This window comes from Chionomys nivalis, chromosome 2 (assembly GCF_950005125.1).
Source record: "Chionomys nivalis chromosome 2, mChiNiv1.1, whole genome shotgun sequence".
Lineage (NCBI taxonomy): Eukaryota > Metazoa > Chordata > Mammalia > Rodentia > Cricetidae > Chionomys > Chionomys nivalis.
The window spans coordinates 109,290,553-109,318,514 of record NC_080087.1 but is presented as its reverse complement, the minus strand read 5'-3'; the positions used below and the strand labels follow the sequence as shown (position 1 = coordinate 109,318,514).

The 27,962-nt window shown below is 51.2% G+C and overlaps 2 protein-coding genes across 3 annotated transcripts in view; one reads left to right on the top strand and one right to left on the bottom strand.

Moving 5' to 3' along the window:
• The first annotated feature begins 6,378 nt into the window (after positions 1–6,378).
• Positions 6,379–12,343, top strand: Snorc (secondary ossification center associated regulator of chondrocyte maturation). The gene is made up of 3 exons (XM_057763328.1): positions 6,379–6,451; positions 11,924–12,106; positions 12,234–12,343. The coding sequence occupies exons 1-3, from the start codon at positions 6,379–6,381 to the stop codon at positions 12,341–12,343; spliced, it is 366 nt and encodes a 121-aa protein (XP_057619311.1).
• Positions 12,344–13,825: 1,482 nt separating this feature from the next.
• Ngef (neuronal guanine nucleotide exchange factor) overlaps positions 13,826–27,962 on the bottom strand; it is a 97,747-nt gene continuing 83,610 nt past the window's right edge. For both annotated transcript variants that reach the window (XM_057763234.1, XM_057763235.1), the window contains 10 exons: positions 27,754–27,914; positions 26,311–26,463; positions 24,717–24,846; positions 24,212–24,286; positions 22,535–22,624; positions 18,249–18,412; positions 17,723–17,878; positions 16,807–16,886; positions 16,052–16,156; positions 13,826–14,726 (listed from right to left, as the gene is read on the bottom strand). In XM_057763234.1, the coding sequence (XP_057619217.1) occupies positions 14,536–14,726; positions 16,052–16,156; positions 16,807–16,886; positions 17,723–17,878; positions 18,249–18,412; positions 22,535–22,624; positions 24,212–24,286; positions 24,717–24,846; positions 26,311–26,463; positions 27,754–27,914 (1,305 nt within the window). In that variant the 3' untranslated portion in view covers positions 13,826–14,535. The remainder of the gene's footprint in view (positions 14,727–16,051; positions 16,157–16,806; positions 16,887–17,722; positions 17,879–18,248; positions 18,413–22,534; positions 22,625–24,211; positions 24,287–24,716; positions 24,847–26,310; positions 26,464–27,753; positions 27,915–27,962) is intronic.

The window sequence follows — 27,962 nt, the reverse complement described above, 5'->3', positions numbered from 1 at the left end:
CTCTCTGGTACTTGTCCAGTGATAAAGTTACCCAATGATGAGTATTTCAAATGATATCCTATTAGGTGGTGTATCGCTGTACTTACAGAAATAACTCCAAAGTGAGTAGCAGTTGTAGGTGGGAGGTTGGGGAGAGTGTGAAAATGAATGAGTGACTTTAGTCTGTTCAGAGAGGTATAGAGCCTATCTCAGAGGAGATTATTATGCTCCAGCCTAGCAGAGGGTCCCTTTCTAATCCACAGGCTAATGATACGTGGCAGCTCCATTGTAAAGGTAGGATGAGGAGGTGGGTGGGTGTTGGCTTCTATCGTGGAGGGCAAATGTGAGTCTAGACTCAGCTAAAGCAGTTCAGCTGCTGGAACAGCCACAGGAAGCAGTTTCCTAGTCCCGGTTTCACTTCTATCTTATCGTTAGCCACACCTTCATGGATGTGACCATCTGGGACTCAGGAGCAGGTGTGACCATGGGAGAAGGTGAGTCAATTGTAGTGGGAGCTGTGGGCCTCTTCCCACAGCCCGGCTCCCGCATGGTTAGCTTTATACCCTAAATAACAACACACGCATTGTATTCTTTTAAACACTGCTTGGCCCATTTCTATTCATGTGTGTAGCACCCCAAGGTGTGCTTACCGGTAAGATTCTAGCCTACATCCATCCTGGGTCGGAGCTTTATTGCGTCTGCCGGGGGAGAGGGGAGCATGGCGTCTGCTCCAGAGAGCAGAGCTGTCGAGTCTCACTTCCTCTTCCTCCCAGCATTCTGTTCTGTTTACTCCACCCACCTATGTTTTAACCTATGAGGGCCAAGCAGTTTCTTTATTACTTAACCAATGAAATCAACAGATTGATATGACACTCCCACATCAGTCAATAGCTCATGATACTCAATCAAAATCTTACTGATCCAGAATTCTGAGACCTAGGCCCAGACATCTTCAGAGGGTTGTCTTAAATATATTGAGGGGTCCAGTTTGGAATGTGGACACAGATCACTAGATATTGAAGGTGTTAGTGTCTAGATGCGCACTTTAGCAGGGCAGGACTATCGGGGACAGTGATGAGTGTGCACTGCTATGGGACTAGTGTGGGGATGCCATCTAGGTGACTCATTGCGGAGGCAAGTGGACTTGGAGAAGTATCACAGTAGCAGTCATGCCTCACTGAAAGATAGGACACTTGACCCATTTGCCTCCCCAACATCAGATGAGAACGAGAGACCCTGGGGGTCCAAATTCAGCTTGATCAACAAGCTCTGCGGGCTCTTTCTCCTGACCAAATGGAGTGAGACCAGAATAGACTCTCACAGGGGGAGCTTGGTCGGTTTTCCTTCCAGCACTCACACAGATTTGTAAGCATATCTAACGGGCCTTACAGCATTTGAGGGCTCTTCAAACCCTAAGTCCTAAATACTCAGTAGTCCTTCTGCAAGCCAGTTCCAAAGGCTGAAGACCTACACAGTCAAGTTTCTCAGAGTGATAGCCCCATTTCTCAGAACTGATTCACTCCTGCTGTGATGAACCAACTTACGGGAGAAAGGACTTTATTTTGCTCACCGTTCGGGCTTGCCATGGCCAGGAAGATATAGCATGTTCTCGAGGTGGCTTGTCACATTGCCTCTAGAGTCAGGAAGCAGGGAGAGTTGACTGACAACACTCCTCCCTCTCCTTTGTGTTTATCTGGCAGGGTAGATCTTCATCCTTCAGTTAACCTACTCTGGATCCCTTACAGGCATGCCCTCACGCTTGTCTTCTGACTCTGCATCCTGTCTAGGTGACAATCAACATTAACCCTCACACATTGCTAAGTCTGTGGCATCTATTGTCTTCTCACTTTCAATGCCTCGGGCCTAGAATGAGTTTGGCCATTCAACCCACTAGACTGTTGGAGCAACTATTGGTGCCCTGGCTTCTGAATTTCCCTAAGCACCCCATCAATACATGTTACTGACCCTAGTCCTAGCCACATTCTGTCCACTCTACCATCTGAGAACTCTGACACCTCCAGGTTTCTAGTAATAAAAGCAGCAAACTCTTTTCTAGTAATAAAAGCAGCAAAGTACTTTGTTTTTGTCGCTAGTGTACATTAATAGTAGAGGTTTGTCCTTGACTCTGAGTCAGGCTCCGGGCTTGTCCTCTGGGAATGCTGGCGTCTGGCTCATGTGGACAGGGAGAGAATGAGTTACCAGGGCGGATCTTGAGAACAGGCATCCTCTTCAGAGGGAATTTAGCAGATGAGGTGGTAGGTGTAAACAAGAATAGGTTGCTGCCACTGCCAGGAAGGCCTGCACGCTTGGTGGGACACTCTTAGATTGGTCTGTTCTGCCCTAGTATCCCCACTCAACTCTCAAGGTCTCAGTGGTTTAAAGGTTGGTCACCTATGAGAACTGACAAGGCTGTAATCTAATTTGACCATCCTGCAATCTGCCCAACTAGATTTTGGGCCTGATTTGCAGTCAAGGAAACTATGAGATTCTTGTATCAACTCTCTAGTTTTCTGCTTGGCCTTGAAAGTAAGTAAGTCCTGAGCTTATCAATTTCTCTGAGCACTCAGTTCATGGCATTGTCCTTCTGATCATGCCATAATGAATGTCTGTATACAACTGGCTTTTAAATTGTCTTCAGTGGGTGTAGTGGCTCATGTCTATAATCCCAGCACTTGGATGAGGCAGGGGGATTGCCATGAGTTTGAGGCCAGCCTTGTATATATAGCAAGATCTTGTCCAATTTCTCTCTCTCTCTCTATCTCTCTTCCCATAAACCTTATCCTCATTAGCACTTTATAATAAATTAATAAATGAACTATAAGTCTACATATGATATGCCATGCCATGTCACCAGTATCTCACTTCCACTGGCAGTGAGGTCTTCGCTGCACTCGAGGTCAAAGGACAAGCAAATCCAGCCAAAAACAGACCTCTGGGTGTCTCTTTCCTGGTACAGTCCCAGATACCTGTTTTGGTTAGAGTGTCTAGGTGTCCCAAGCAGAAAAGGTTCAGCTACAAGTATGCTATATTGACATTGAAGATCCATTTCAGGGGAGGTGGGGCTTGTGGTATGTAGCCCAGCCCTGCTTCCTGTCCTGTCTCTGTTTCTGATCTAGATGCAAGCAAGCAACTTCTACCCACACAAACTATCTGCGACTACGCCTTTCCCCGTGATGGACTGTGTCCCCTCAAACTGTGAGCTAAAATAAAACCTTCCTTCCTGGAAACTGCTTCTTTTAGGCATTTTACCACAGCACTGAGAAGAGTAACATACCCCTGGCATCACAACTATCCAGCAGAGATCCGGGAGCCTGACATCTGCCTCCTGTGGCTGTACATACAGCCGCCACCATCACTGTTGTCACACAATACGCTGTCAGAAGTCTGAAGCGGAGCCATTGCTCCCACCCTCGTCTCCCACCAGTGCGGCTTTTCCACAGATGAACTTGACAGAAAGTTCACATCCACATGCCAAGTTCCTGCTGGATGAAACATGGCACTGTCTGGTCTCTGGGAGTCACTAGGGAATAAAATCAGTTTCCAATGAAGCTGGAAATGTGGCTCAGTGTTAATGGACACTTACTGCTCTTCCAGAGAACCAGGATTCAGTTCCTGATACCTACTTGGTGGTTCACAGTAATCTGTAACTCCAGTTCTGGGGAATCTGATGCTCTCTTCTGGCCTTCCTGAATATCAGGCTTGCATGGGATGCACAGACATACATGCAGGCAAAACACACTTGTACACATAAAGTTTAATGAAATTCTTTTACAAAAACAAGCTGGGGCTTATAGTCATGGGGAAAGAAACTGGGTTGGGGGAGCCAGTGTACACTTCATCTGAAAGAACTGTCCAATATATATGACAGGATTTTTATCTGGAAGGTACAAAAACACCCTAAAAAATAACTTTTTAAAAGTATTAGATACAGAAATAGATAAGCAAAAAGACAAAACAACCAAGTCCAAACAGACATATCTGATTTACTCATCACGGGAGGTAAATAACACAAAATTACCTAGGTGAGTACTAATAAAATGTCAAAGCTGGGGGGTGGCACAGTGGATAAAGTGCTTGCCACCCAACATGAGAACCAGAGTTGGAACCCCAGCACCCACATGAAAGCCAGGGTGAGCAGGATATCTCGGCTGTAATCCCAGAACTCGGGGCATAGGGCATCCCTGGAGCAAGCTGACTGAAGCAGTTTGATCAGCAAGCTTGGGGTTCAGTGCGACCCTGCCTTGTTAAATGATGTGGCAAGTGACTGAGAAAGACACCTGATGTCAACTTCTGACTTCCACATGCATGAGCACAAGAGCATGTGCGCCCAAATACATGTGAACATGCATACATACGCATATACCACATATACATACAAAAAGAATTTTTAAAGTCTGGCAACAGTTAAGTACCCTTGAGGAAATAAAGCAACTGGAAACTCAAACTGTTGCAGAGAGTGCAAACCAGAGCACGTTGCCTGCATTCGGACCCAGGCGGTTCATCTTCAGACCCGTAACCAAGAGATACTGACATCCACAAAGGAGGATGTGCAAGAACATGGAATCTGTATTCAGAAAAGCCCCAATCAGGAAACAGCCTTGATCACTATGAATGTCCACGAAGACACACACTTACATCAGTGTTCCCTCAGCAGGGAGGGTGAATGACACCGCAGAGAATCTTCATGTATGAAGTGAATCACTAGGGTACTTACTGGCTGGGGAGGGGCTCAGAGAGCCCTGTTGGCATGCTGGGCACGGTTTTGGTTGAGAGGGGTAGAGTTTATACATGTCTACGTGATGCAAAAGCTCCTCAACCTGTAAACAAGATTTATGCACATCTTTTATCATTTGGATATGAAGTGTCACCTTAAAATTGAAGACTTAGCCCCCAGCTGGTGGCACTCTTGATAGGTGACTGGATTATGAGAATGGCAACCTCATCAGTTGAGTGGATCCATTGATGAGTTCACAGCTGAAGGAAGCACAACCTGGTTGGAAGAAGCAGGCCTCAGGGCATGCCTTCCGAAGGCTGTCTTGTCCCCAGACCCTCTTTTTGTCCTCTGCTATGAGAGCAGCAGCCTCCTCTGTCACTGTCATCAGCTCTTTGTAGGCTCACAGCAATGGGGCAGGCTGACCAGGACCATAACCCCGGATACCATGCGCCAACGTAAGCCTGTGCTCCCTCTCAACAGCTTCCTCCCTCGGGTGTTTGGTCACAGTGACAAACGGTTGATTGACACACCTAGTATGTACGCCTTTTCTCAGAAAATGGACACAGAAGGACGAGGAACATGAAAATTCATAAATATTGAAGTGCTACGAAGAAATTCAAAGAGATACGATGAAAGGATGCGGGCTGACTGACCAAGCCGAGACCTGAGGGGAACAAGGTGCAGACTGAGAAGTGTAGGCGCTACCTTCTGGCCAAGGAGCGCGAGCACAAAGGCCCTTGGGCAGTATCCAGTCTGGTGTTGTGGAGCTGAAACCCAGCAAGGGAGCAGGGGAGTGGAGGGAAGCCTGGCTAGGGGAAGCCCTTAATCTGGCTTTTTGTTTGGGGATGTATGAATTAGAATTAGCAGGGCCATGGGGACTTGGAAGTGGGCACAGGGAAAAGAGACTTTGGGGACTTTTCATGGTGAGCACACCTGAAAGGCAAGAGGGCTAGAAGTCCATCTATGGGCGTGGGCAGAGGCCGTGGAGGCCAGTGTGCTTTGTCGTGAGTGGAGGCTCAGCAGCTGCCTGACAGAGCTTTAACAACTTCTCCAGAGCAGGCTGAGAACTCAACGGGGAGGCGACCGAGCCGAGTCTCCCTTGCAGGCTGCTGGACCACTCAAGAGCCCTAGGCACAGAGGCCCCAAGGCAGTGGTCGCGCTCAGGGTCCCTGGGTGAGGTTTCTGTCTTGGAAACCTAGATAGTTCACACTTCCAGTGACCCAAAGATACATGTGAATGGGGTGTGTGTGTGTGTGTGTGTGTGTGTGTGTGTGTTAGACAGAAGAGAAAGAAAGGGGATGGGGCAGAGACAGAGGAAAGGTAGAAGAGAGAAAAAGAGAGGTAAAGAGAAATAAAAAACAATTTTCTCCGTTCCTTTCCAGGGTGGGGCTGTTTGCTAGTTCAGGACTGCAGGTCTGCTGAGCTTTCTCTCTCTTTCCCTCTCTCTCTACCTCCTTCTCTCTCTCTCTCTCTCTCTCTCTCTCTCTCTCTCTGTGTGTGTGTGTGTGTGTGTGTGTGTGCATGCGCGCGTGTGCTTGCATGTGTGGGGGGCGGGCACGCTGTCCCAGGAGGACAGAGTTTGCATTGATGAAAACCCTTCCCAGCTCTTTGAAGCTCCTTTCCCCGCTGCCCGAGCCCAGCCGCTTAGTCCTCTGTGTCCCACACACTGCTCACTCACTGCCAGGATGGCATCTTGTCTGACCCTGCACATGGCGCTGCTGCTCATCTCTGGGGTCCTAGCCCCTGCGGTACTCACAGGTAAGGGGCGCGGGCTGTTGGCTCTGCTGCCACCAACTTCTCAGGGCCAGCATTTACCAGTGGGGATAGATTCTGCAGTTTCTACAGAGCACAAGCCTCTCACAAGAGGCAGGATGCCCAGAGGTGGTGATTCTGGGGGTGAAGGGGATCCCCACAATGCTGACTGGTAGAAGCGGAATAAGATGATGTGTCAGGGACCTGTTAGCAGCCGGGATGGGTGACATTGACTTAGGAGGGCGACCAGGGTATCGGAGTCAAGGACATTCAGTTGTCTGGAGTTCTGGGGGGTATTTTGTCACTAGGACAGCTGGAGGTTTCTGGATCTGGGAGACAGGAGGGCTCATCAGACAGAGGGCATAGGGCTAAGAGGCCAGAGCCCCGGATGCTGAGCAGAAAACCTAGTGACTTGGAATTCCTTTAAAACCTGCAAACCCTTCCATGCTGGCTTGCGACCTAGGTTCTGTTCCCATAGAGGTAATTAGCTCTTAGAGTCCTTTACAGCACAGTGAAGGCAATGCACGGAGACCCAGATGGCTGCGTCAGGGGTCTGACGAGAGAGGCTGCATTGGCAGGGCTGTTCCAGGTCACCTTCAGAGCAGGGACATAGGCACAGGTAGGCTTGGCTCTATGTGGGAATAAATTGTCCGCAGTGGTTCAGTAGTCGGCGGACGGGCAGCCTGCCTCTGAGTTCCCTAATTGTCTCACAACATTGCAACCTGAACTTCAGAGGTGTTTGCAGATCTCTGAAGGAGAGCAGTCACCTCCATTATGAAAGCAGGGCCTGGAAACTCCCAGCCACACTCCAGGAGGCGCAGGTGATGGTGGTCTGGGGGCCTTTCTCTCCTCCTCGACACCCCAGGAAGTAGCTTAAGGTCTGCTGGTCTCATGCCTCTCCTGGCCCTTTCCGCACCTGCAGGGGGAACACTCACTCCACTGCCTCCCTCACAGGGGCATGGTGACCTCACCAGGTCTGACAGCAGGACTCTCAGGGTGGCCAAGCGCCCAGTCAACAATATGTCTTCAGAGTTCGAGCAGGGTTCCCAGCCCCTCGGCTAAGCCCAAAGGGATCTTAGGGAGAGCCATCTCTTCTCACTGATTAGGACACACCTAGTTTTTTGGGGAGTGGGATGTAGCCTGAGATACCCCTGATGTTGGGAGATGTGTCTTACAGTGTGGGAGGCATTTTCCATCAACTCCGACCCAGGGCTGAGACCCATGCAGCTTCCTGCCACAGTGAGGCAGTTGCTTGGCAAAGCCCTGCAGCTCGGGCCTTCCTAGTGGCTCCTGCCCAGGTTCCCGCTGCCTCTTCCAGCTCAAACTTCTAGCCAGAGCCCCGGTCAGGTGGTGCTCACACAACTTTGGTAGGTGGGCTTTCTGCTCCCACAGAAGCTTTGGGAATAGTCAGGACCTCACCTGACCTCACCTCCCTCTTCCTTCCACGGGTGCCCACCTCCAAGTACAGGCAGGCCCACAGCAAGCATGGGAACGCCAATTGAGTCTTGGGGTTCTGACTGTTCTGGCAACAGGGAGATAAAAGCCCTAGACCCACAGGTCTGAGCAGGTAATGTACAAGGTCCACACAGCCCGTCTCTCTCTCTCCTGGGCTGTAGTCCTGGATCAGGAAAGAGATGGCGTAGTCCTGGGGTTGAGGCCCAGGCCAGCCTGCCACCCTCCCTGCCTCAGCCGGTGGCCATAGCCACTAAGGTAGAGGAGCAGGCCAGGTTGAGCGGGCAGGAGGCCAGAGTGAGGATGAAAAGGCTCTTCATGGCTGCACAAAGGCTGTCTGTGAGCATGGGCGCCTGGCCTCAGGGCCTGTGGTCAGACTAACCGTTGAATAAACTTATTTACCGAAAGGTAGAGCAGCTTGGGATGGTGGGGCTAGGGGACAGCCTGAAGTGTCCAAGCTTGTGGCGCTGACACTGTGCCCCCTCTGCCAGAACGGAAAGTCCGGTGGCATTGCTCACTCTTCTATGGTGGGTCTTCTTGTAGCCAAGGTGGACAGACCCTTCTCAGGAGTCTCCTGCCATGTCTCCCTTCCTTAGCCTCACTTGTTGTCACTCAGCTTACCCCCTCCACATCCTGTTTCCGGGGCCCAGGACTACCCCCACTTCTTGCCCCTCTCCTGCTGGCACACTGACCCGGAGGACTCGGAGGGAGCCAGCGTGTTGCTCTCCCTTACTGTTCTGAGTCTGGGGAACAAGGAGTGTGTAAGAAAACAAGATAAGGCCTGGGCTATGGCCCACAGAAGCATCTCCTTCTTTGGTGGGTTGGGGCAAGCGCAGTCCCTGGCCAGGGAACAGGCACCGCTTAGGCAAACAATCCTTGGGCGGCTTTCCTGGCACTGGTGGTGAGCTTTGGCCAGGAGAGATGGGATAGGGAGAGGCCTGCCTGGCTGTTTGGGGTGTGTCCTGAGGAGTCTCAGGGCAGACTGGCAGTCTACACGGCCCAGACCTCAGGGCCATAGGGCAGGCACTCTCAGGGCCTTTCTCTGTCCAGCCCTGGGAGCCTGAGGCTAGACTGCTTGAGGCCTTTCAAGAGAGATTTCAGGCTGTAAACACTGCCTTCTCTGACCAGGTCACTTTGCCCTCTTCACAGAGGGCTCTTCATGGTTAGTGGGGGGCTGGTCTGGGCGCCAGACCTGAACTCTGTGAGAGGAAGCAGTCTTTGGAGGTCTTTCGCATGACAGTACTCCTTACCTCCAAGTTGAGTCTCAAGTTTGGCCCAGACTTGTGAGAGGTTTCAGGGTAGAACCTAGGGAGTCAGGGGTCTGCCAAAATCTTATAGTAGAAAGATTCCAACAAGATTCCAAATTTACAAAAAAAAAAGTTGTAAAATTATCTATGGAACCCCAACACAGCCTTTACCAACATCTGCCACGCTGCTCCTTTACCTAGTTACCAGTTACCAGTGTCTGCCATGCTGCTCCTTCACCTAGTTACCAGTTACCAACACCTGCCACGCTGCTCCTTCACCTAGTTACCAGTTAACACCTGCCACGCTGCTCCTTCACCTAGTTACCAGTTAACACCTGCCACGCTGCTCCTTCACCTAGTTACAAGTGTCTGCCACGCTGCTCCTTCACCTAGTTACCAGTGTCTGCCACGCTGCTCCTTCACCTAGTTACCAGTGTCTGCCATGCTGCTCCTTCACCTAGTTACCAACGTCTGCCACGCTGCTCCTTCACCTAGTTACCAGTGTCTGCCACGCTGCTCCTTCACCTAGTTACCAGTGTCTGCCACGCTGCTCCTTCACCTAGTTACCATGTCTGCCACGCTGCTCCTTCACCTAGTTACCAACGTCTGCCACGCTGCTCCTTCACCTAGTTACCAGTGTCTGCCACGCTGCTCCTTCACCTAGTTACCAGTGTCTGCCACGCTGCTCCTTCACCTAGTTACCAACGTCTGCCACGCTGCTCCTTCACCTAGTTACCAGTGTCTGCCACGCTGCTCCTTCACCTAGTTACCAGTGTCTGCCACGCTGCTCCTTCACCTAGTTACCAGTATCTGCCATGCTGCTCCTTCACCTAGTTACCAGTGTCTGCCATGCTGCTCCTTCACCTAGTTACCAACGTCTGCCACGCTGCTCCTTCACCTAGTTACCAACGTCTGCCACGCTGCTCCTTCACCTAGTTACCAGTGTCTGCCACGCTGCTCCTTCACCTAGTTACCAGTGTCTGCCACGCTGCTCCTTCACCTAGTTACCAACGTCTGCCACGCTGCTCCTTCACCTAGTTACCAGTGTCTGCCACGCTGCTCCTTCACCTAGTTACCAGTGTCTGCCACGCTGCTCCTTCACCTAGTTACCAGTGTCTGCCACGCTGCTCCTTCACCTAGTTACCAGTGTCTGCCACGCTGCTCCTTCACCTAGTTACCAGTGTCTGCCACGCTGCTCCTTCACCTAGTTACCAGTGTCTGCCATGCTGCTCCTTCACCTAGTTACCAGTGTCTGCCATGCTGCTCCTTCACCTAGTTACCAGTGTCTGCCACGCTGCTCTTTGACCCCAGATGCAGAAGCAGTCCAAAGTTGCCAACATCATTTTTCCTGAGTCGTTCAGTTAAGAACAAAGACACTCTCTTTCCCAACCAGAATGTGGCATCAAACTGGCACAGGAACCCTGGCATGGTCCTTACCAGCCTTCCCGGGAGTCTCTGACAGGACATCTGACTCCTCCCTTGTCCTGGCCACAGATCTTTCTCATTCCCAGACCTTGGCGGTTTTGAGGACTTGGTTATTTTGATGCTGACTGGAGTCAGGCTTTGACTGTGTGCTCTGTTTGCCCCGGGTGGGCACCATGGACAGAAACACACAAGTCCCTTGGGTCTACCCTGAGCAGTCCCTATCCTGAGCTTGTCCATGGGGGTGCTGGGGGAAATCACCCAAAGATGAAACCCTTGGCTCAAAGGAGTCTCAGGGACCTGTAGGTTGTGGCTGGGCTGGAGGTACCCCTGGCGTTCTGTCAGATGACACAGCCGTCACCAGCCTGCCCTGAGCTCAGGACCACCTGGCCCTGGCTCTCTCCACTCAACCCGAGTCTTGACCCTCTTGTGACTAATTAGAGATAAAATGGTCCCCATGCCACAAGCAGCTAGAATTAATAGAATGAGATCCTCTGGGCCTGTGTGGGGGACCTGTTTGGGGACTGAGTGTTCCTGGATCACTTGCCTTCCCAACTGGGCAGGGACCAGCTGAGATGCTGGGGGACAGGCCGAGGGAAAATCTCAGAGCTTTTGACCAGCCTGGTCTTGAACTTCTGTCTGGGGGAGGAGGCGGTGCTCTTTACAGTGGTGGGTGTTAGGGGGAGGGAGGACTGTGGCAGGTGGAAACATCCCTTGACTCCCATAATCCTGTGTTTCCTGTCTCCTTCCTTCCATCTGGGATCCCTTGGGTGCCCCCAAACCATGCTGACTCCCAGCAGAGGACTCTTGGTGAAAAGGCCACTCAGGGACCCATGCTCTGACTGAGACTGACTTAGTCTGAGAACCTCCTTTCGCTGGCCACCTTCTCTTCATAGGCCCTCCTTCCCGTAGGCAGTGATGTCCTTGTCTTGGGTTGAAGGAGGGGCTGTTAGATGCCCATGGTTGGTCTCCTGATCTGAGGCTGTGGCTTAGGTGGGCTTCTCCTGGTCTTTCCTTGAGTAGTGGCACCCTCAAAGGTCCTTGACTCTCAGCTTTTGCCCCAGGTGAAGACTGAGCCGTGTCTGCCCCGAGGGACACAGGAATCCCCATTTTGCAACTGTGCTCTGTCTCTCTGTCCCAGTCTGACCTCCTGTGAGCATTAGCTCAGTGGGTGTTCTGGGTCACACGTGGATGGTCTCTCAAACTTAGGAGTGAATTTCCCAGCCAGGTGCCCCACCCTATGGAATGTAGGGGCTGGTGTACCCCCAAGCATAAGTTCTCAGTTGTTCTGGTGGGGAGGGTTGGCATCCCTGCCAGCAAACCACCTGAGTCCTACTACTTGTCCTTGGTTTTGCAGCAGAGGGTCCCCAGGTGCCCAATCCCACCCTGTGGAACGAGCCCGTTGAATTGGCGTCAGGTGAAGGTCCTTTGGAGAGCACCAGCCACAGCCAGGAACTCGCAGCCTCAGGCCCGCCATTCCCCACCTCTGCCCCAGGACCAGAGGACAACAGCCCTCCTGCGGGGGTGGATCAGGACGGAGGTAGGGTGTGGACCAGGCAGGGAGAGGGGACGGAGGAGGGTTAGAGGGAGTGGAGGGAGGAAGAACAGCATGAAGGGTCAGGCTTTGGCTGGACCTCTGAGGTGACAAGTTCCTCTGTTCTCCACAGGATCGCTTGGGCCTGGCGCCATTGCAGCCATCGTGATCGCCGCCCTTTTGGCCACCTGCGTAGTGCTGGCGCTCGTGGTCGTTGCGCTGAGAAAGTTTTCTGCTTCTTGAAGCCAATAAAGAGCTGCGCAGGCCGGCCCATGGCGACTCTGCAACCTGTGCTCTCCTTTGTCCCCTCCGCGTCCCCGGTGTCTCTGCGTGTGCGAGCCCGCGTGCAGGTGTAGCGGCATGTGAACGGGACGGGGGCGTGTTGCTGGGCCGCGCCGCGTGCCTGGAGCCGTGGGTGGAAAACTCCAGGCGGGAAACATGTGCACGCGTGGCAACGTGTGTGTGTGTGTGTGTGTGCGCGCGCGTGTGTTGTGTGTGCCGGAGTGCACGCAGGGCGCGGGGAACTCCGGTGTCCACGCTCTAAAAACCACTCGCGGCGAGATTTAGGGCCACCGAACTCCTAGCCCTTTGTGCTTCCGCCTGGCAAGACTGGGGGCGGGGAAGCAGAACTGGCGAGCTTGACCCAGGTTCCTTCTGTTTCTTGAGGCCAACTGGCAAATGGTGGAGGACTGACATTGGGTGGGGTAGTAAAGGCTTTTAACCTTGACTCAGGCAGGAGGGGCCATCTCCTAATTCAGAACCCCAATCCTTGTGTCTTCACGCCTCCTCTCAAGGCTCCAAATTTTCCCATTTCCAACCACACATTCTTCTGGGCCTGGGGTTCACGTATGTTCCTCTTTCTCCATCTGACCCAGAAGTTGGAGAGCACTCCCGGACAGAATGAGGAGGGGAGTGGAGATGAGCCAGCCTAGTAGGACAGGGTAGGAGCTGCGGCCCTCTGGTCGCACCTTAGCAAGGGGTCATCTCCTCCCAGGAATGCTCAGGGGTCTGAGGTCTCAAGATCACCAAGAGCTGTGCACGATCGGTGGGAAGACACTACAAAGTCCAGCGGCTCAAACTCAAGGCCTCTGGGTCTGGCATGGTGGCACATGCCTGCAATGCCAGGAGGCTGAGGAGGGACGATGAATTTTAAGGCCAATCTGGGCTATATTGGGACAGAGTCTTAAGAGACAAAACAAACAAAAGGCCTGCTTTGAAGTAGAGCATCTCTCTGGTGGAATCGCTGTGTGCTGGATACTTTCCTGGGACAGAACTGGAGGAGACACTCTGAAACAGAAACAGGGTGGGGGTGGCTGTGCAGGCCTGGGTAGGCGCAGCCACTCGGGGAACCAGCTGCCACTGAAGGCACAGGGGAACATCTGAGGTCAGTGTCTGGACCAGGGAGGGAGTCTGCGTCCCAGGGCTGGGGTCAGATCCCCTACTGGCCACTGTTGACTGATACCTGAGGGTCCCTGTGGCCTTGTAAGTGTGTACTTATACAATAGCAAGAGCCCTTTCTTGAGTCCCCCCCACCCACCCTAAAAGCAGAGGCCCAAGCCATTCTCACTCTGAGACCTGATGTTAGCTGTTCCCTTTGAAGTGTTTGCAGGCCCCTCCTCAAGGAGAGGTTTCTCCTACCGGCTACCCCCTCCCAACCCAGAACCAAATACCTCATTGCTGTGCGCATGGGGTGATAAAGAATAGGCTTCCACCCCTTAATTTATACAGGATGCTTCTTTTAATGCAGCCAAAAAAAAAAAAATGATATTTGCTTTTCTCAAAACCATGACCATAAAGGATGCAGTGACCAATTCATTCTGCAAAAAAACACCTGGGCTCCTTCAGGGGCCAGGAGACACAAGCGACATCTAGCCCTTCAAGGAGCCAGAGACATGAATCCTCAGCCAAGCTCTGGGAGGCCTGCTGAGGGCAGGGCTTGGCCGTGCAAGAGAGGCTGGCAGAGGCGCAGGGAGGGGCGGGCAGCTTCAGCACCGCTCACAAGCTCCCTCAGGCAGGGGCGGCCCATTGCTGTGCTCGGTGGACTCTTCCAAAGGAGGGAAGGACGTGTAGTTCAGGGGACCTGACAGTAGTCACCTCCTGCCTGCTTCAGGCCGGAAACCCTTGCGTGGGCCTCTCCAGGCGCTGGAAGGTCTCCGGAACATGCCTACCCTCTTCTAGCTCGGACAGACTGGAGAGGTGGTGGTGTAAATCTGCTTAAGTACTTAGCCATGGCCGCCAGTGTGTAAGCAAGGGAGTGACCAGGACGCTAGTGCCCCCTACAGTGCAGGTAGGGACAGTGCAGGCCCAAGCCACTCCTGCTGCCTGGGAAGGCACTGACTTTTCCTCCCTAAGACCCTCTGTATTTTTTGGGGTTCTCTGCTGGGTCTGCACCCCCTGCCCACACCCCTCCTTCAGGCTGGTGCCTAAGCTGAGGTTCATTGCCTATTCCGGCTGCCCAACTTCCTGCGGTCCTTATTCTGGCTGCGCTGAGGGTCCTCCATCTTATGTACTCGGAAACATTCCTTGAGGTTCTGGGAGCGGATCTTGGGGTTCAGGATCTCCTCTGTCATGGAACTGGGAAACCATCCTCTCTCCTGGTCATGTAAGCGCTCGCCAAAGATCCACCCTGCAAAGGAAGCAGCAGGGTCAGGGCGAGACAAGGCTGGGCTTTCCTTAGCTCGGCTTCCCCTCTGTCTGGGAAGCAAGGACGGAGCCACAGGGCAGTGGCTGGGCACCCCACCTAAGCTCGGATTGCTCCTGTGATGTGCTAGGAAACACATGGAATGTGAAAAACCAGGCGTCAGGCTCTCCCACGAGTGGCAGCCTATTTCTGAAGGTTCGGAGGCTGCCCCGTACCGGGACAGGAGGAGACCTGGAGGGCCACCCCTAACAGAGGCATCCAGGGGGCCAGTGTAGGAAACAGCTGATCACTGAACAGTGAGCTCACCCTCTCACTGGGCATATTTTCTCAGAATCTCACTTGGAGGGCCAAGTGGTTGCTGGCGGGGGAAGAGGATAGCCATTATAAACTTTGGGGACACCCTGAGTCCCCCCAAGTGCCCTCACCTTTTCTCTGTTGCCTCTTCTCTCCTAGAAGTCTTTTGCCAGGCTTGTTGCTAAACAGCTTGTCCCTACCTGGGTCAGAGGTGTGCCTTCTGCTGGCCACCTTGGGAGGAGTGTGAGGCAGTGGATTATGCTGGGGAAAGGGCAGGGAGGTCCCTGGGACCCCAGAGGGATACTGTGGAGATCACTTTGTTTCCCAATCATGGCCCGGAACAAAGGAGGGGATAGGAAGGGGTCTTTGTTCTCTTCAGGTATTTTGATGGTCTCTGTTGTAATGACATCTGGTTCTCACTCTGTGGCCAGGCCACTCATGAAATTTCAGAGGTTTTTCTCTGCCTCTGCCTCCCAAATGGTGGAATTACAGGTATGTGCTTCTAGGATCTTGATCAAGAACATTTCATATACAAAAGTGGGGATTCCTACATTGGTTACTTTGGGGTTAAATTGGGCAGGGGCTACAGGAAAACTCTGTTTGGAGCTAATCCTGCCTGACACCCACAGGGTGGGCAGGAACAGGGATTCATAGCCTGGTGGTCTCAGGGGACCCCAGAAGCTTGTGACCAAAGAGGTTGAGGTCAGGGTTAAACTCCCTCCTAGGGGAGGGCAGAGGCCATAGGCAAGGCTGGTGAGAGACAAAGAAACACACCTGCCAGGCCTGCTGGAAGGGAAGGAGCACGGCAGCTCACAGGATGGAAGGAAGTCTGAGGAAAGACCAAGGATGCTGGGCCCAGTGCTCAGGCAGGATGTCTGGGTAGTGCCAGCACCAGCAAGGATGCTGGGCTCTGCCTGCCCACCTGCCAACTGCGCCATCGAGTCCTACACCCAAGCTATAGTCCTTCATCCCCTTCGAGGGGCATGGTGGGATGCAGGGTCTCCTGGGAGCCTCACCGTCCTCCGTCTTCTCCAGGATGTTCAGGATGTCTGCAAGTTCCAGCGTCAGCTCATCGGGCTGCTGGGCCACGTATGGGTGTACACACTGGACCTGGGGACAGTCTGCAGGATGGGAGAGTGTATGGTGTGTCCCCGTCACAGGTTCCACCCTGCCCCACATCCAGACAAGCAAGGATGACAGGCAGTGGCCCAGGGGACAAGGCTGCTAGCAGCAGGTGGCTAAGTCCAGTCTTAAACAGGACGCGGGACAGCACATCAGTGAGAAAGGTCCCCTCTGGGAGGGAGGAGCTCACATCCTAGAGAGGCTTCATTCAACTACCAGGAATTCTGGGGAGAGGGAGGAAAGGATTAGCTAGGTAAAATGGGGTTCTCAGCCTAGAAGGCAGGAAGAACCTCTTGTTCTCAGGTGTGACCCACTGAGCAGCTTGGGGTGAGGACAGGCCAGCAGGCTAGGACAGTAACTTTCTTTACAAGCCAGGCTCATGCTCCCTTGGGTCTTCTACGAGTTTTAGACAACTGGAAAATCCAAAAGAACAATGGAGTTTGGGTCTAATATTCTGCCGCCTGACACTTAAGACTCAGGAACTTCCATTTCTTCCTTAACCATCCAATTTGAATGAAGCTTAGACAGCCAGCGTACACAGGCACTGAGCTTCAGGTTGGTACCAGGCAGTCAAGGAACCCTGGAGCTGAGGCCCAGTGAGTCTTAGCCAAAGCCCACCGAGAGCCCCCTTTCTAAGTCAGGGACTCACCCAGCAGCCGGGATGTGAAGGACACAAACTTGGTCCTCCTGTTGGGGGCCAGGGAGGTCATCCAGCGCTTCATCTCGCTCCTGCATAGGAAGGGGACAGATAGCACCCCAACTTCAGAGCCAACAAACTCCTCCCAATTGCGTGCACTTGGACCCCCAGGTTGGCGACATTCTGAGCCTGGCTCCAGGACAGCTCAGTTAGCTGCACAGGGAACCCATGCACATTCCTCCCAGGCTAGGGGTTTGAAGCCCGACAGTGTGAGGAGCCGCCATCTGTGAGGTCCTCAAGGCTAGCTCTCAAAGATGTGCTACAGTGAAGTCTCTCAGCTGTGGCAAAGCCGGGAATGTTATCACCACTTCCTGTCAGTCAATCCTGTGACCTAGGGCCCAGGGTCTCAGCAGGGCAGGAGGCAATTCCTGGTGGGGTGTGGTCCAGGCTGGGGCAGCTGAGCACAGAGGGAGATGAGGCCACCTGGGCAGGTCCAAGAGAAAGGTGGGGCTCCGTGGTCCACCAAGCAGTTCCTACTGTCTTATGTATCCCCCAAGGGCTTGGGGCTGTAAAGCAACAGTTCTGATTGCTCAGACAGAGAGAGTGAAGGGCTGGAGGTCACACAGAGAGTGAAAAGAAGGGGAGGAGGGGGATAGTGGCTCACTGGCATATCAGCTGTAAGCATCTCGTTTGATAAGATGGACTTGCTCTTCTGTGCACAGGCAAAGCTAGGAATGTGCAGCCATCCCCTGCCATCCACACTCCAACAAAAAGAGCCTGCAAAAGCCCTCTATACAGGGTCCCCACGGGAAAGATGGGTGCTGAGTACTGAGAGACAAGCCTCCTACAGATGTGTGTGGAGGCTGTTTTACCTGGGAAAGACTGACCTACGAGTCACTGGGTGTGGCTCATAGCACTGTATACTCACTGGGAGGAAGCCTTCAACATGTAGGTGGCCTCCCGGTCATCGGCATTTTCCAGCAGTCGCAGGATGAACACATTAGCCAATGTCTGGCCCTGGTCCTCCAGTTCCTCTACTCGTAGCAGGCCCCTTGGGGCTGAGTCGAATACCTGGTACTTGTCTCTGGGGAGCAAGGGAGCCAGGGTGAAACGGTTGGTCTCAGAGAAACCTTCTGGCTGGCTGGAAGAGCCAGCATATAGCCCTAGCCATTCCTTACCACCCCCATTCAAAGAATCCCAGTGTGCCAGTCCCCGGCTCCCTAGAAGAGCTCCTATCCTGGGGTGTGGCAAGGCAGTGGCCACTTTATTGAGCTCAGTGTTAGATACAGTGCCAGCTTTCCACACTGACAGGAAGGAAACTGAGGTTCAGGGATGTTTCATCGTGGCCCAAAGCTGGGCAGGAGCAGAACAGACCTTTGAAAACTTGACCCTGAAGACTGCTTCACCACTGCCCCACTATGGGTCCTCTCCATGCTCGTCAGGGGCAGGCTCACCCAGGGATCTGCCGGCAGATCACCAGCAGGTCGTTGAAGAGGAAGAGGTAAATTTCTCTGAAGAGCTTCTTGGTCCGCAGGGTGCGGGAGGTCTTGGGGCCGGACATCTGCTGCAGCTCGCCCTGCTTCAGCAGCCACCGGGAGTGTGAGATGATAGGCACTGACTGGGAGGGAGGGGAGTGTCAGTTGGCATCACCCTTGCACCCTCCTAAGGGTCCTACAAACACCACAGCCGGAACAAAGCTTTGGGATACGGTGTACAAGGGCCGCATGGGTCATTGTGCTACGCACCACTAGCCAGAGTCCTGGCAGCAAAACAGCAGCAGGTGCAAATTTGCTTCTGAACACATGCATTCCTCGTGTGTGTGTGTGCATTTGTGCACATGTGTGTGTGTTGTGTTTCTTTGTGTATTATGCTGTCTGTGTACTTACATTTGAGCTTCTGTGCTCATGCCTGTGCTTTGGTGTGTGTCTGTGCGTGCTTGTGCATGCATGCCTGTGTGTGTGTGTGAGAGAGAGAGAGAGAGAGAGAGAGAGAGAGAGAGAGAGAGAGAGAGAGAGAGAGAGAGAGAGAGAATCATCCCATTAAGCTCAGCTTGCTTGATGTAGCCTAAGAGGTCAAGCTCACAGAGGAAAGGATGTATTAGTGCCCATGGGTTGAAGAGGACACATCTTGTAGACAGTTTTCTCAGGAATGGGAGCTGGGCACTCTGCAGTCATCCCAGCGAGTATAACCCCAAGAGGTATCAGAAGACCCTTCACATCCTCCATCTAGGCTCAGCTCCCAAACCTTGACCTCTGACCTCTGGGACCGTTTTATTTTTGCTCATGCTAGACAACTGCTGTCCTCCTGAACTACACACACAGCTTTCCAAGGCCATCAGTAGGCACCTTGTGTCAGTATCCAAGTCACCAGAAGCCTAGAGAAAGGAAGTAACTCGCAAATCTCTTAGCACTGAGAATTCCTTGAACAGTCCCTATCTCCACACACTGACTGCTCAGGATCGCCTCTGTGGTAAAACTGTCAGATTCACACAGGCATGGTGTGGGAAGTCCTTCTGTATATGTGTTGCTCTTATTGGTTAATGAATAAAGAAGCTGTTTCGGCCAGTGGCTTAGCAGAACAGAGCTAGGCAGGGAAAACTAAACTGAATGCTGGGAGAAAGAAGGTGGAGTCAGGGAGCTGCCATGGAGTCACCAGCCAGAACCTTGCTGGTAGGCCACGAGCCTCATGGTAAAATATAAAATAATGAAAATGGGTTAATTCTTGATGTAAGAGCTAGCAAGCAATATGCTTAAGCTATTGGTCAAACAGTATTACAAATAATATAGTTTCTGTGTGTTTATTGCAGGACAAGTTGGGACAGAAACCTCTGCCAACAAATTGGCACACCAACATGGCTGACTACATCTATGTAAAACCTGAGAAAGCTTGGAAAGGAATTCTAGACACACACACAAAACAGAGTTTAGCTGTACCCCCCCCACACACACACACACACTGGCTGGCAGCATGCCACAGCTTCCTTAAGAGAGGTCTTCCAGATTCAGCAGTAGTGGAAGAAAATGGTGGCTTCCTGGTTCGCCAGCACAAATGGCTCTGATCCTTTAGGGGGGTCCTGCTACAGAGCATTTAAATGGGGTTTGTAAACAGAGTGCTATAACTTGCTTAATGGCAACACAGACCTGCTGCGACCCAACCCTGGATTTGGGGCAGAGAGAATGTCTCTCAGAGGCAATGAATGGACTTTCAACCTGTTAGACTGGGCAGATCCAAAAGGCTTAGTCCTAGTAATGTTGTTTGCATTTTAAGAGGTACTTCTGGAGAGAAAAGGATTTCAGATACACAACAGGACAGATTCAGACATAAGAGACCTCTAAACAAGACACAATTGTTTAAAAAAATGTATGTAGGCTTGGGAGAGAGAGGAAAAAGAGTAAAGAGACAGTAAATGTAATATAAAAGAATACAGACAGCCATATATTAGAGGGATAAAGATAATAAACTTGTTGAAAAAGTAACAGAGTAAGAAAAACAAGCCACTGGCACACGCCTTTAATCCCAGCACTCGGGAGGCAGAGGCAGGCGGATCTCTGTGAGTTCGAGGCCAGCCTGGTCTACAAGAGCTAGTTCCAGGACAGGCTCCAAAACCACAGAGAAACCCTGTCTCGAAAAAGCAAAAAAAAAAAAAAAAAAAAAAAAAAAACCAAGCCACATAAAGATAGAATATACACAGAGAGTCTGGATTATGTATACTATTGTGTTTTCTTTGAATGTTTTGACTGCAGAGAGATTATTTGATCCTGGGGGCTGCTAAGATAAGTCAACATAATGATATCTTGACTTCAAATTTTGAGTCTAGGGCTGGAGAGATGGCTCAGAAGTTAAGAGCACTGGCTATTCTTCCAGAGGTCCTGAGTTCAATTCCCAGCAACCACATGATGGCTCAGAACCATCTGTAATGAGATCTGGCGCCCTCTTCTGGCCTGCAGGAATACATGCAGACAGAACACTGTATACATACATAATAAATAAATAAAGCTTTAAAATAAGTTAAAAAAAATTGAGTCTAAGGATATGTTGCTATGGAAAAGAGGTTCTCCTTTTGTTTCCACAGAGGATGAGAACCTGTGGAATCCTCCCAGACTAATGTGTTTGATGGACCAAGAACCCCCCAAAGGTCACCGTAAACACTTCTAAAATTACTTTGCCCAACAAAAAGTAGGAAACAGTTTGGAGAGAGAACTATGCCTATATTCCCAATATTGTTTATAAACATTTCTTTACATTTCAAGGGAGATATGCTATAGAGATTTGCATTGGTAAGGATCTTGGTTTATTGATACAAATTTAAGGTCAATTTTGTTATATGTATATTTCTGTTCTTGATTAAGGTATTGTATTTGTGTAGTTCATTTAAAAATGTAATGTATAATTAGGAAACACAGGCTAATAGATAATCATCTATAAGAGTCAAGCTTATAGTCATGTTAGTTGGATTTTCTAGATGTACAGAGTTGTATTTCAGATGGATAGGCATTCTTCAAACCTTTCAAAGACTACAGAATGTGGCATTTAAAATGTTTTAAGAACTTAGGACTTGACACGTCTGCTCCTGGCAGCACTAATATACTTCAAGAGGAAGATGGTCATTGAAGAGGCTTCTTATGGAGTTGGTTAGCCATTTGGGCAAGAAACTGCTCTTGCCTGGACTGCTTGATGTTATGCTGTATGAACTGGACTTGCAGGACCCACAAAAATGACTGCTGAAGCTGCTTAAAGAAGGTGAGACAGTCCGGGGTTCCTGCTTCATGAAAGAGTCTGCCAGACATTCTGCAGGACACAGAAGAAAGTGACTGACAAATTGCCATTGTAGGCGGAACTGTCTTTGAAATTTCCTGCTTCATGGAAGAGTCTACCGGACACTATGGGCCTGGAGGCTGAAGATGGATGCCCCAATGGTACAGAACAACTTTGGGTGACTGTTCAGGCAGCAAGATGTCTCTGTTATTTCTAGAGTTTTGGAAGTTGCTTACAATGCACTTCCTCTTTACTTAGGTAATAGTATATCCTTCTGAGGTCTTTGATGGAGTTGAAGAATAGTTGTAATTATAGTTTTCCTTAGTTATGATAAATGATAAAGTAAATGTAAATATTTTAACTGTAATTTTTGCATGATACCTGTTTTGTTATATGTAATTTTGCTATGTTAAAGTTAAAACCTTCCTTTTTTTTATTTAAACAGAAAGGGAAAATGGTGTGGGAAGTCCTTCTGTATATGTGTTGCTTTTATTGGTTAATGAATAAAGAAGCTGTTTTGGCCAGTGGCGTAGCAGAATAGAGCTAGGCAGGGAAAACTAAATTGAATGCTAGGATAAAGAAGGTGGAGTCAGGGAGATGCCATGGAGATACCAAAGAAGAAAGAAGTGAGCTGCCAGCCAGAACTTTGTTGGTAGGCCACAAACCTCATGATAAACTATAAAATAATGGAAATGGATTAATTCTTGATGTAAGAGCTAGCTAGCAATATGCTTAAGCTATTGGCCAAACAGTATTGCAAATAATATAGTTTTTGTGTGTTTATTGTGGGACCGGGTAGGACAGAAACCTCTGCCAACACAGGCAGGCAGCTGTGCCCTGCCCCCCCGCCACAGCTCTCAGAGGATAAACCTGGGCAGATAGTGCATGCTTCCACCACTAGAGAGGGTGGTGGGGTGCAGGATGGACCACTTATGCTTCAGAGTAGTGTGTGACTGTCATGACTGGGCAGATCTTGCAGACTTACCTTGATCTTGAACTCCATCTTCTTCTGGATGCTAATCATCTGTTCAGTGCGGCTCATCTTCCGGACGCCCTCATTGCATGCCTTTACCACCTGGGACAGGGAGGACACGTCAGGTCAGCCTGCCAAGTATTTCCAGCTACCACTGTGACCGGTACGTCCAGGAGCTGACACTGACTGATCAGCCTCATAGGTTCCAGGTCTTTCTTTGCCACAGTCTGGAACCAAATGGGACACCCTGTGGGGTCTGGAGGATGATTAGAAAGCCAACATCAGACCAAGAGGGAGTGGCCTTCCTTCTTGGCTAGACTAGAAAAGGAAAGGCTCCTCCAGGCTGATCTCTCACCCATTGGGGATGCACAGGCTCTCTACCTCCCTGGAAGGCAGTCAGGAAACAATAATGCTGCCATTTCCCTAGACTTCTGGGCCTCCATCTCCAGAAACAGAGCCTTAAATGGCTCACAGGGTCTAGAGCAGTAACCTGATGCAGGTGCGTGGTCCGTATTTGTGAATAAGTGCAGAGCCCAAAGAAGCAACTACAAGGATGTTCCTTGCAGTGTTGCTTAGAAGAGAAAATCCATCAACTTAAATTTTCCATTAAATAGCAATGACCGAAGCACAATATATCTGTGTACCCAAGGGCTCTGAAATCATTAACATGTTCTGAACTGAAGAGCAAAGGCTATACTTTAGACACAGCATCTCTTTGTAAAGAGCATGATGGCAAGCCGGGCAATGGTGGCGCACGCCTTTAATCCCAGCACTTGGGAGGCAGAGGCAGGCGGATCTCTGTGAGTTCGAGACCAGCCTGGTCTACAGAGCTAGTTCCAGGACAGGCTCCAAAGCCACAGAGAAACCCTGTCTCGAAAAACCAAAAAAAAAAAAAAAAAAAAAAGAGCATGATGGCAGTGTGTATGTGCATCCTTGTGTGTGTGCGTGTGCATGCGTGCATGTGTGTGTGATGTATCTGTATGGATGTATACGTGTATGCTTGTATGTGCATGTGGACACGCATGTGTGTGTGCGTGTGTGTGATGTAACTGTATGGATGCATATGTGCCTGCAGGCATCTGCTCAGGAGTGCTGGCCAAAGCGTTGTTGGCAGGGAGTATGGGCAGTTAGACATCTTTGCTATCTTTATTTTGCTTACGCTCATTTCCTGAAAGACCTCATATGGATCACTGATATGAGCCAAGTGCCCAGAATAGCACATGAAGGGCACCCAAGGCTAGAGAAAGCTGCTGATGTCCACACAACCCATCCCTACCAAGGAATCTTCTCCAAGGACCAGGGATGGGGTGACGCTCCTGGGCAGAGCTCTGGGTCAGGCTCTACACCAGTATACGCCGGATCCTGGAGGATGGTTTGACACAATGGACCGTGGCAGTCATGGGGATTACAACAGAGTTCTATGTTGGTAAAGAGTGCCAGGCAAGTGCCTTCATAGCCACTCTGGGCACATGAACAGAGAGAGCAGTGAAGGGGTAGGGTGGTGTAGAGAAGGCGCTGATGAAGTCACATTGGGTGTGATTTTTTCCCAGCCCCAGTGACTCTTTAGGATTGCAGAAGTCAATCTCAGAATAAATGGAATGCCAAGAGGACACAGCGATAGAGGATGCCACTAGGGACAGTGGTTTAGAGGGGAAATGGTCCCCGGGACACACAGGAGGGAACACTCACCATCTCTAGCTCCTTGTGGGCATCCAAGGCAGTGCCTTCACGGTCAGACCTTTCTTCTACTCTCTTCAGTATGTTCTGAAGGCAGGGTGAAGCTTTGTTACTCCTGTCCCTTCCCACTTCCCCTCCCTCTCCCTCCCTGGAAGTAGCATCATCTCTCAAGCACAGTTTTAATGGAGGCAACACACACAACCCTGCCCCGAATGGACCGAGGGCACGGAACCCTCAGCCAGGCCAGGGATGGATGTCGTGGCCCAGGATGTTAATGGACAGTTTAAGCCTCATAGGATGGAGTCCTGAGGGCCTGTAGATACGCTCTGCCAACACAGAGCCACCAGACCATCAAGAGCAAATCACAGAAGCAGTGAGAAGCAGCAGGGGACCCTGGTCGATCAGGCAGGACTAAGTTTAATAAATAGATTCCCTAAAATACCAGCAGGGAGCTGGAAGGAGCGAAGGCCTGGGCAGGGGAGGCCTGCAGAGCCCGGGGCACTGTTAGGGGTCACACCTGGACCAGCAGCTTGAGTCTCGTGATCCTCTGGAAGGGCAAGATGAGGAAGGAGGAAAAGGGCAGGCCCTTGCACTTGGGGTCCAGCTCCAGCTGTGCGATCAGCTCCCGGAAAGCTGCCTTCTCCTGTCTGAAGATCCAGACACAGGGGACTGTCTCTGAGCTCAGGCCCCGGAGGTGTGAATAGGAGATGCTCCCCTTCCCCACACACAGCCTCCCAGAGACCAGACAAACCACAGGCGCATGCTGAGATCTATCTCCCTCTTCTTCTCTCCACCCCCCCCCCACTTCATTTCTTTTTAATGGAATATAAACCGTTCATGTAAACGTCAAATAACAATAGTGGCTCCATATGCCAGGCCATGAAGACTTGGCAAAGCATGATTTGTGTGGGAGGGGTAAGAATCCCATTGTAGTCAAGGTTATGAATCAGGCATACAATTAGATGACTTCACCCGGCAGGAAGCCGTGGCAAGGTAAACCCACGTAGTGATGCAGAGATGGAAACCGCACTAGGCACGAGGCACCTGCCAGGAGAGCCTGGGCTATTTTTTGACAGGTGGGCTTGGGCACGTGGCACAGTGCTGCTGAAGGCCAGGGAGATGACTGTCAGAGACTTACTGCAGGGCAGCAGCAGAAATCAGGGCAGCACATGGTACCTGTTTCTAGCGGGGCCAGGGGGAATTCTCGGGAACTGCAAGATGTGAACCCCTATTCTGCTTGCCTTTTGACCTGGGAAGTAGCACTGACTCCCTCCACTCTCCAAACAGTTGCTGGAAAGCATCCAAATGCCTGGATACTCAGACATTAAAATGTCTACTTTAACCGTGTGGCTTGGTAGAAAAGCCATCAAAATCTAGATGCTGTTTGAATAGTGGGCACACAGCACACAGGAACCTTCCTGGCACAGCAGCTACAACAGCGCCTAGAAGCCATAGGGATCTCTCTGTCACAAATGACGGCCCTAAAACCTCTCCCTTGGGGCCAGCTGCAGTGTCTTAGTGACTGTCACAGGACTGCGCTTCTCAACATAGCAGCTGCTGTCACGTGACAAGCATAGCTTGCCAAGTCCCCTCAGACAACTTGTATAGATTTGGCTGTCCTAATGAGGTCCCCAACCTTGCCTTTGTTCTCAGGACATTCCAGAGACCCCCATGCCTCTGACTGCGACTGCAAACCTGGTCTTGCTTCCCCAGTGCCCTTACTAGAGAGTCTTTTATTTCTAACACGTGTGGGTACCAAAAGGGAAGCCCTTCCCCGCAGTGCAAAGCGAGTTCATGAAATGGGAGACTGGCTCCCAGTTCCCAGGCATCACTAGCCTTCCTGCCCACTTTTGCCTTTCCCACGGCTTCACACCCATGTTTCCAATGTTCTGGACCTTGGATCATTCCCGGGCTACATATTTTTTCCTACAAGGCTTTACTGGCTGTTCTAGACACAGGTACTGGGTACTTCAGACGACTCTTCTGGAGTACAGGAGGAATTGAGGTTTTCTAGTGACCCCGAGACGCACAGGGATTTGGATGCCATCACCAGCCTGGCCAAATTCTGGTGAGTTCCCAGACAAGGATGGCTGAGCCCCGGCAACACTCACAGGAGCTGCTTGTACGTCCTCTCCTGGTAGGTCTGGTTACTGACGTAGGTGATATAGACTGAGAAGTGGTCAGCCGCATAGCGGTACACGATATCACACACGTCCGAAATGACGATGTTCTCCTCCATGCGGTGTTCCAGCTCCAGCAAAAACCTGCAAGAGGCAGATTCTGGGCTGAAGGCACCTGGAAATCAGCCTGTCTGGTTAAACAAACCAGCACGCTCGCTGACAAGGTGAGCGGGTATCCTGGCGGTGCATCTGAGCAGTTGGGAACAGGCTGTGTTTTTAGGTAGATAGCGCCGTCAGGAGCACATGGAGAGGGAGGAGGCACGGGGCTCATTGTTATCTCCTCCACGTGTACCAATAAGTCCTGAGGTAACAGAACGGCAGTCAAGCTGTGCCTCACAATGGTCCCCTGGGTACTGGGAAAGGCGGGATCGGATAAACCTAGACTGATTCCCATGCCCGTCACTAATTAAGCCAGCAGCCAACACGTGGTGTCTCTACTTCTGTATTCTGGGATTTTTCAAGTTAAAATTTGAATTGGTAAGTAAGTGGCAAGCTAGGACCTCACAGGTTGCTCTGGCCTTACTGAGCCATAGTTGCAACTGTCGTGTGTGTGTGTGTGTGTGTGTGTGTGTCCCGACGCAGACAACAAGAACATCTGGGCTTCCACATGTGACATGGAGGGACCCTTCACTGCATGGGAAGGCTGCCTCTGCCGTTTCTTGCCTCATTTGAACGGGAAAGTTGGCTGCCCAGGTTACTGGGGCATTGCTAAGTGAGTCCTTCGTCTTAATTTTTCTCCTCCACAGGAAACACAGATCTCACATCCTTTCCTGGATGGCTGATGCCTCATGGGAGGGGAAAGGGAAGTAGCAATCTGGGCTTCATTGACACTGGCCTGCAGGGGGATTTAGGCTTTGGCACTTCAGGGTAAGCAGTTACTCCCAGATGACCTTGGACATCTGGGTTTCACGCCTAAGATTCAACTCAACATCAGTCCAGCTAGCGTGGGAGAGTCCTCTAACTCACGGCATCATAAGGATGCACAGGTCCCTGAGGCTGATGGGAAGAGACCAGGGGAGGGGGTACCATTGGCCAACCTGCTGGAGAAGATGGTGGGCCTTTGGGCTTACATCTGGGTGTGTGCAGACTTGTGTGTGGAGGTCAGAGGTCACTCCTCAGGAGTCATCTGCCTAGTTTTTTGGGACAGTCTCAATTAGGCTAGACTGGCTAGTTGATCAGCCAGACCCAGTGACTCTCCCTTCTCTACATACCCAGCACTGGAATTACAAGTGTATCCTACTGCACACATGTGGGCTCCGGGGATCAAATTTGTGATTTACAACTTTATCCTACTTCTTTATGTAAAATCCAAAGCATTCAAAACACGCCCTGGCATGGAGAAGAGATGGAGGGAGGTGGCCCTCCAGTGCTTACCGCTCACTGACAGCCATGACATCCAGGACATTGGAAAAGAGGATGTGAGCCTCGGACGGGTGCAGGATCTTCTTCAGCCGCTCATTCTCCATGAAGTGTGATACCAGCAGGTTCAGGCTCTTGTAGTAGGAAGCCTCGGAGGTGACCAGCTCAAACATGGCCTGTGCCGACACAGGAGAGACCTTGTGGTTACTGCTAAGACGAGCTGA

Bases quoted from the DNA above. Each gene is read 5' to 3' on its own strand.
- Snorc (XM_057763328.1), top strand. From the start codon at position 6,379: ATGGCATCTTGTCTGACCCTGCACATGGCGCTGCTGCTCATCTCTGGG. The intron at 6,452-11,923 runs GTAAGGGGCGCG...TTGGTTTTGCAG, and splicing joins AGCCCCTGCGGTACTCACAG to CAGAGGGTCCCCAGGTGCCC. The intron at 12,107-12,233 runs GTAGGGTGTGGA...TGTTCTCCACAG, and splicing joins GGGGGTGGATCAGGACGGAG to GATCGCTTGGGCCTGGCGCC.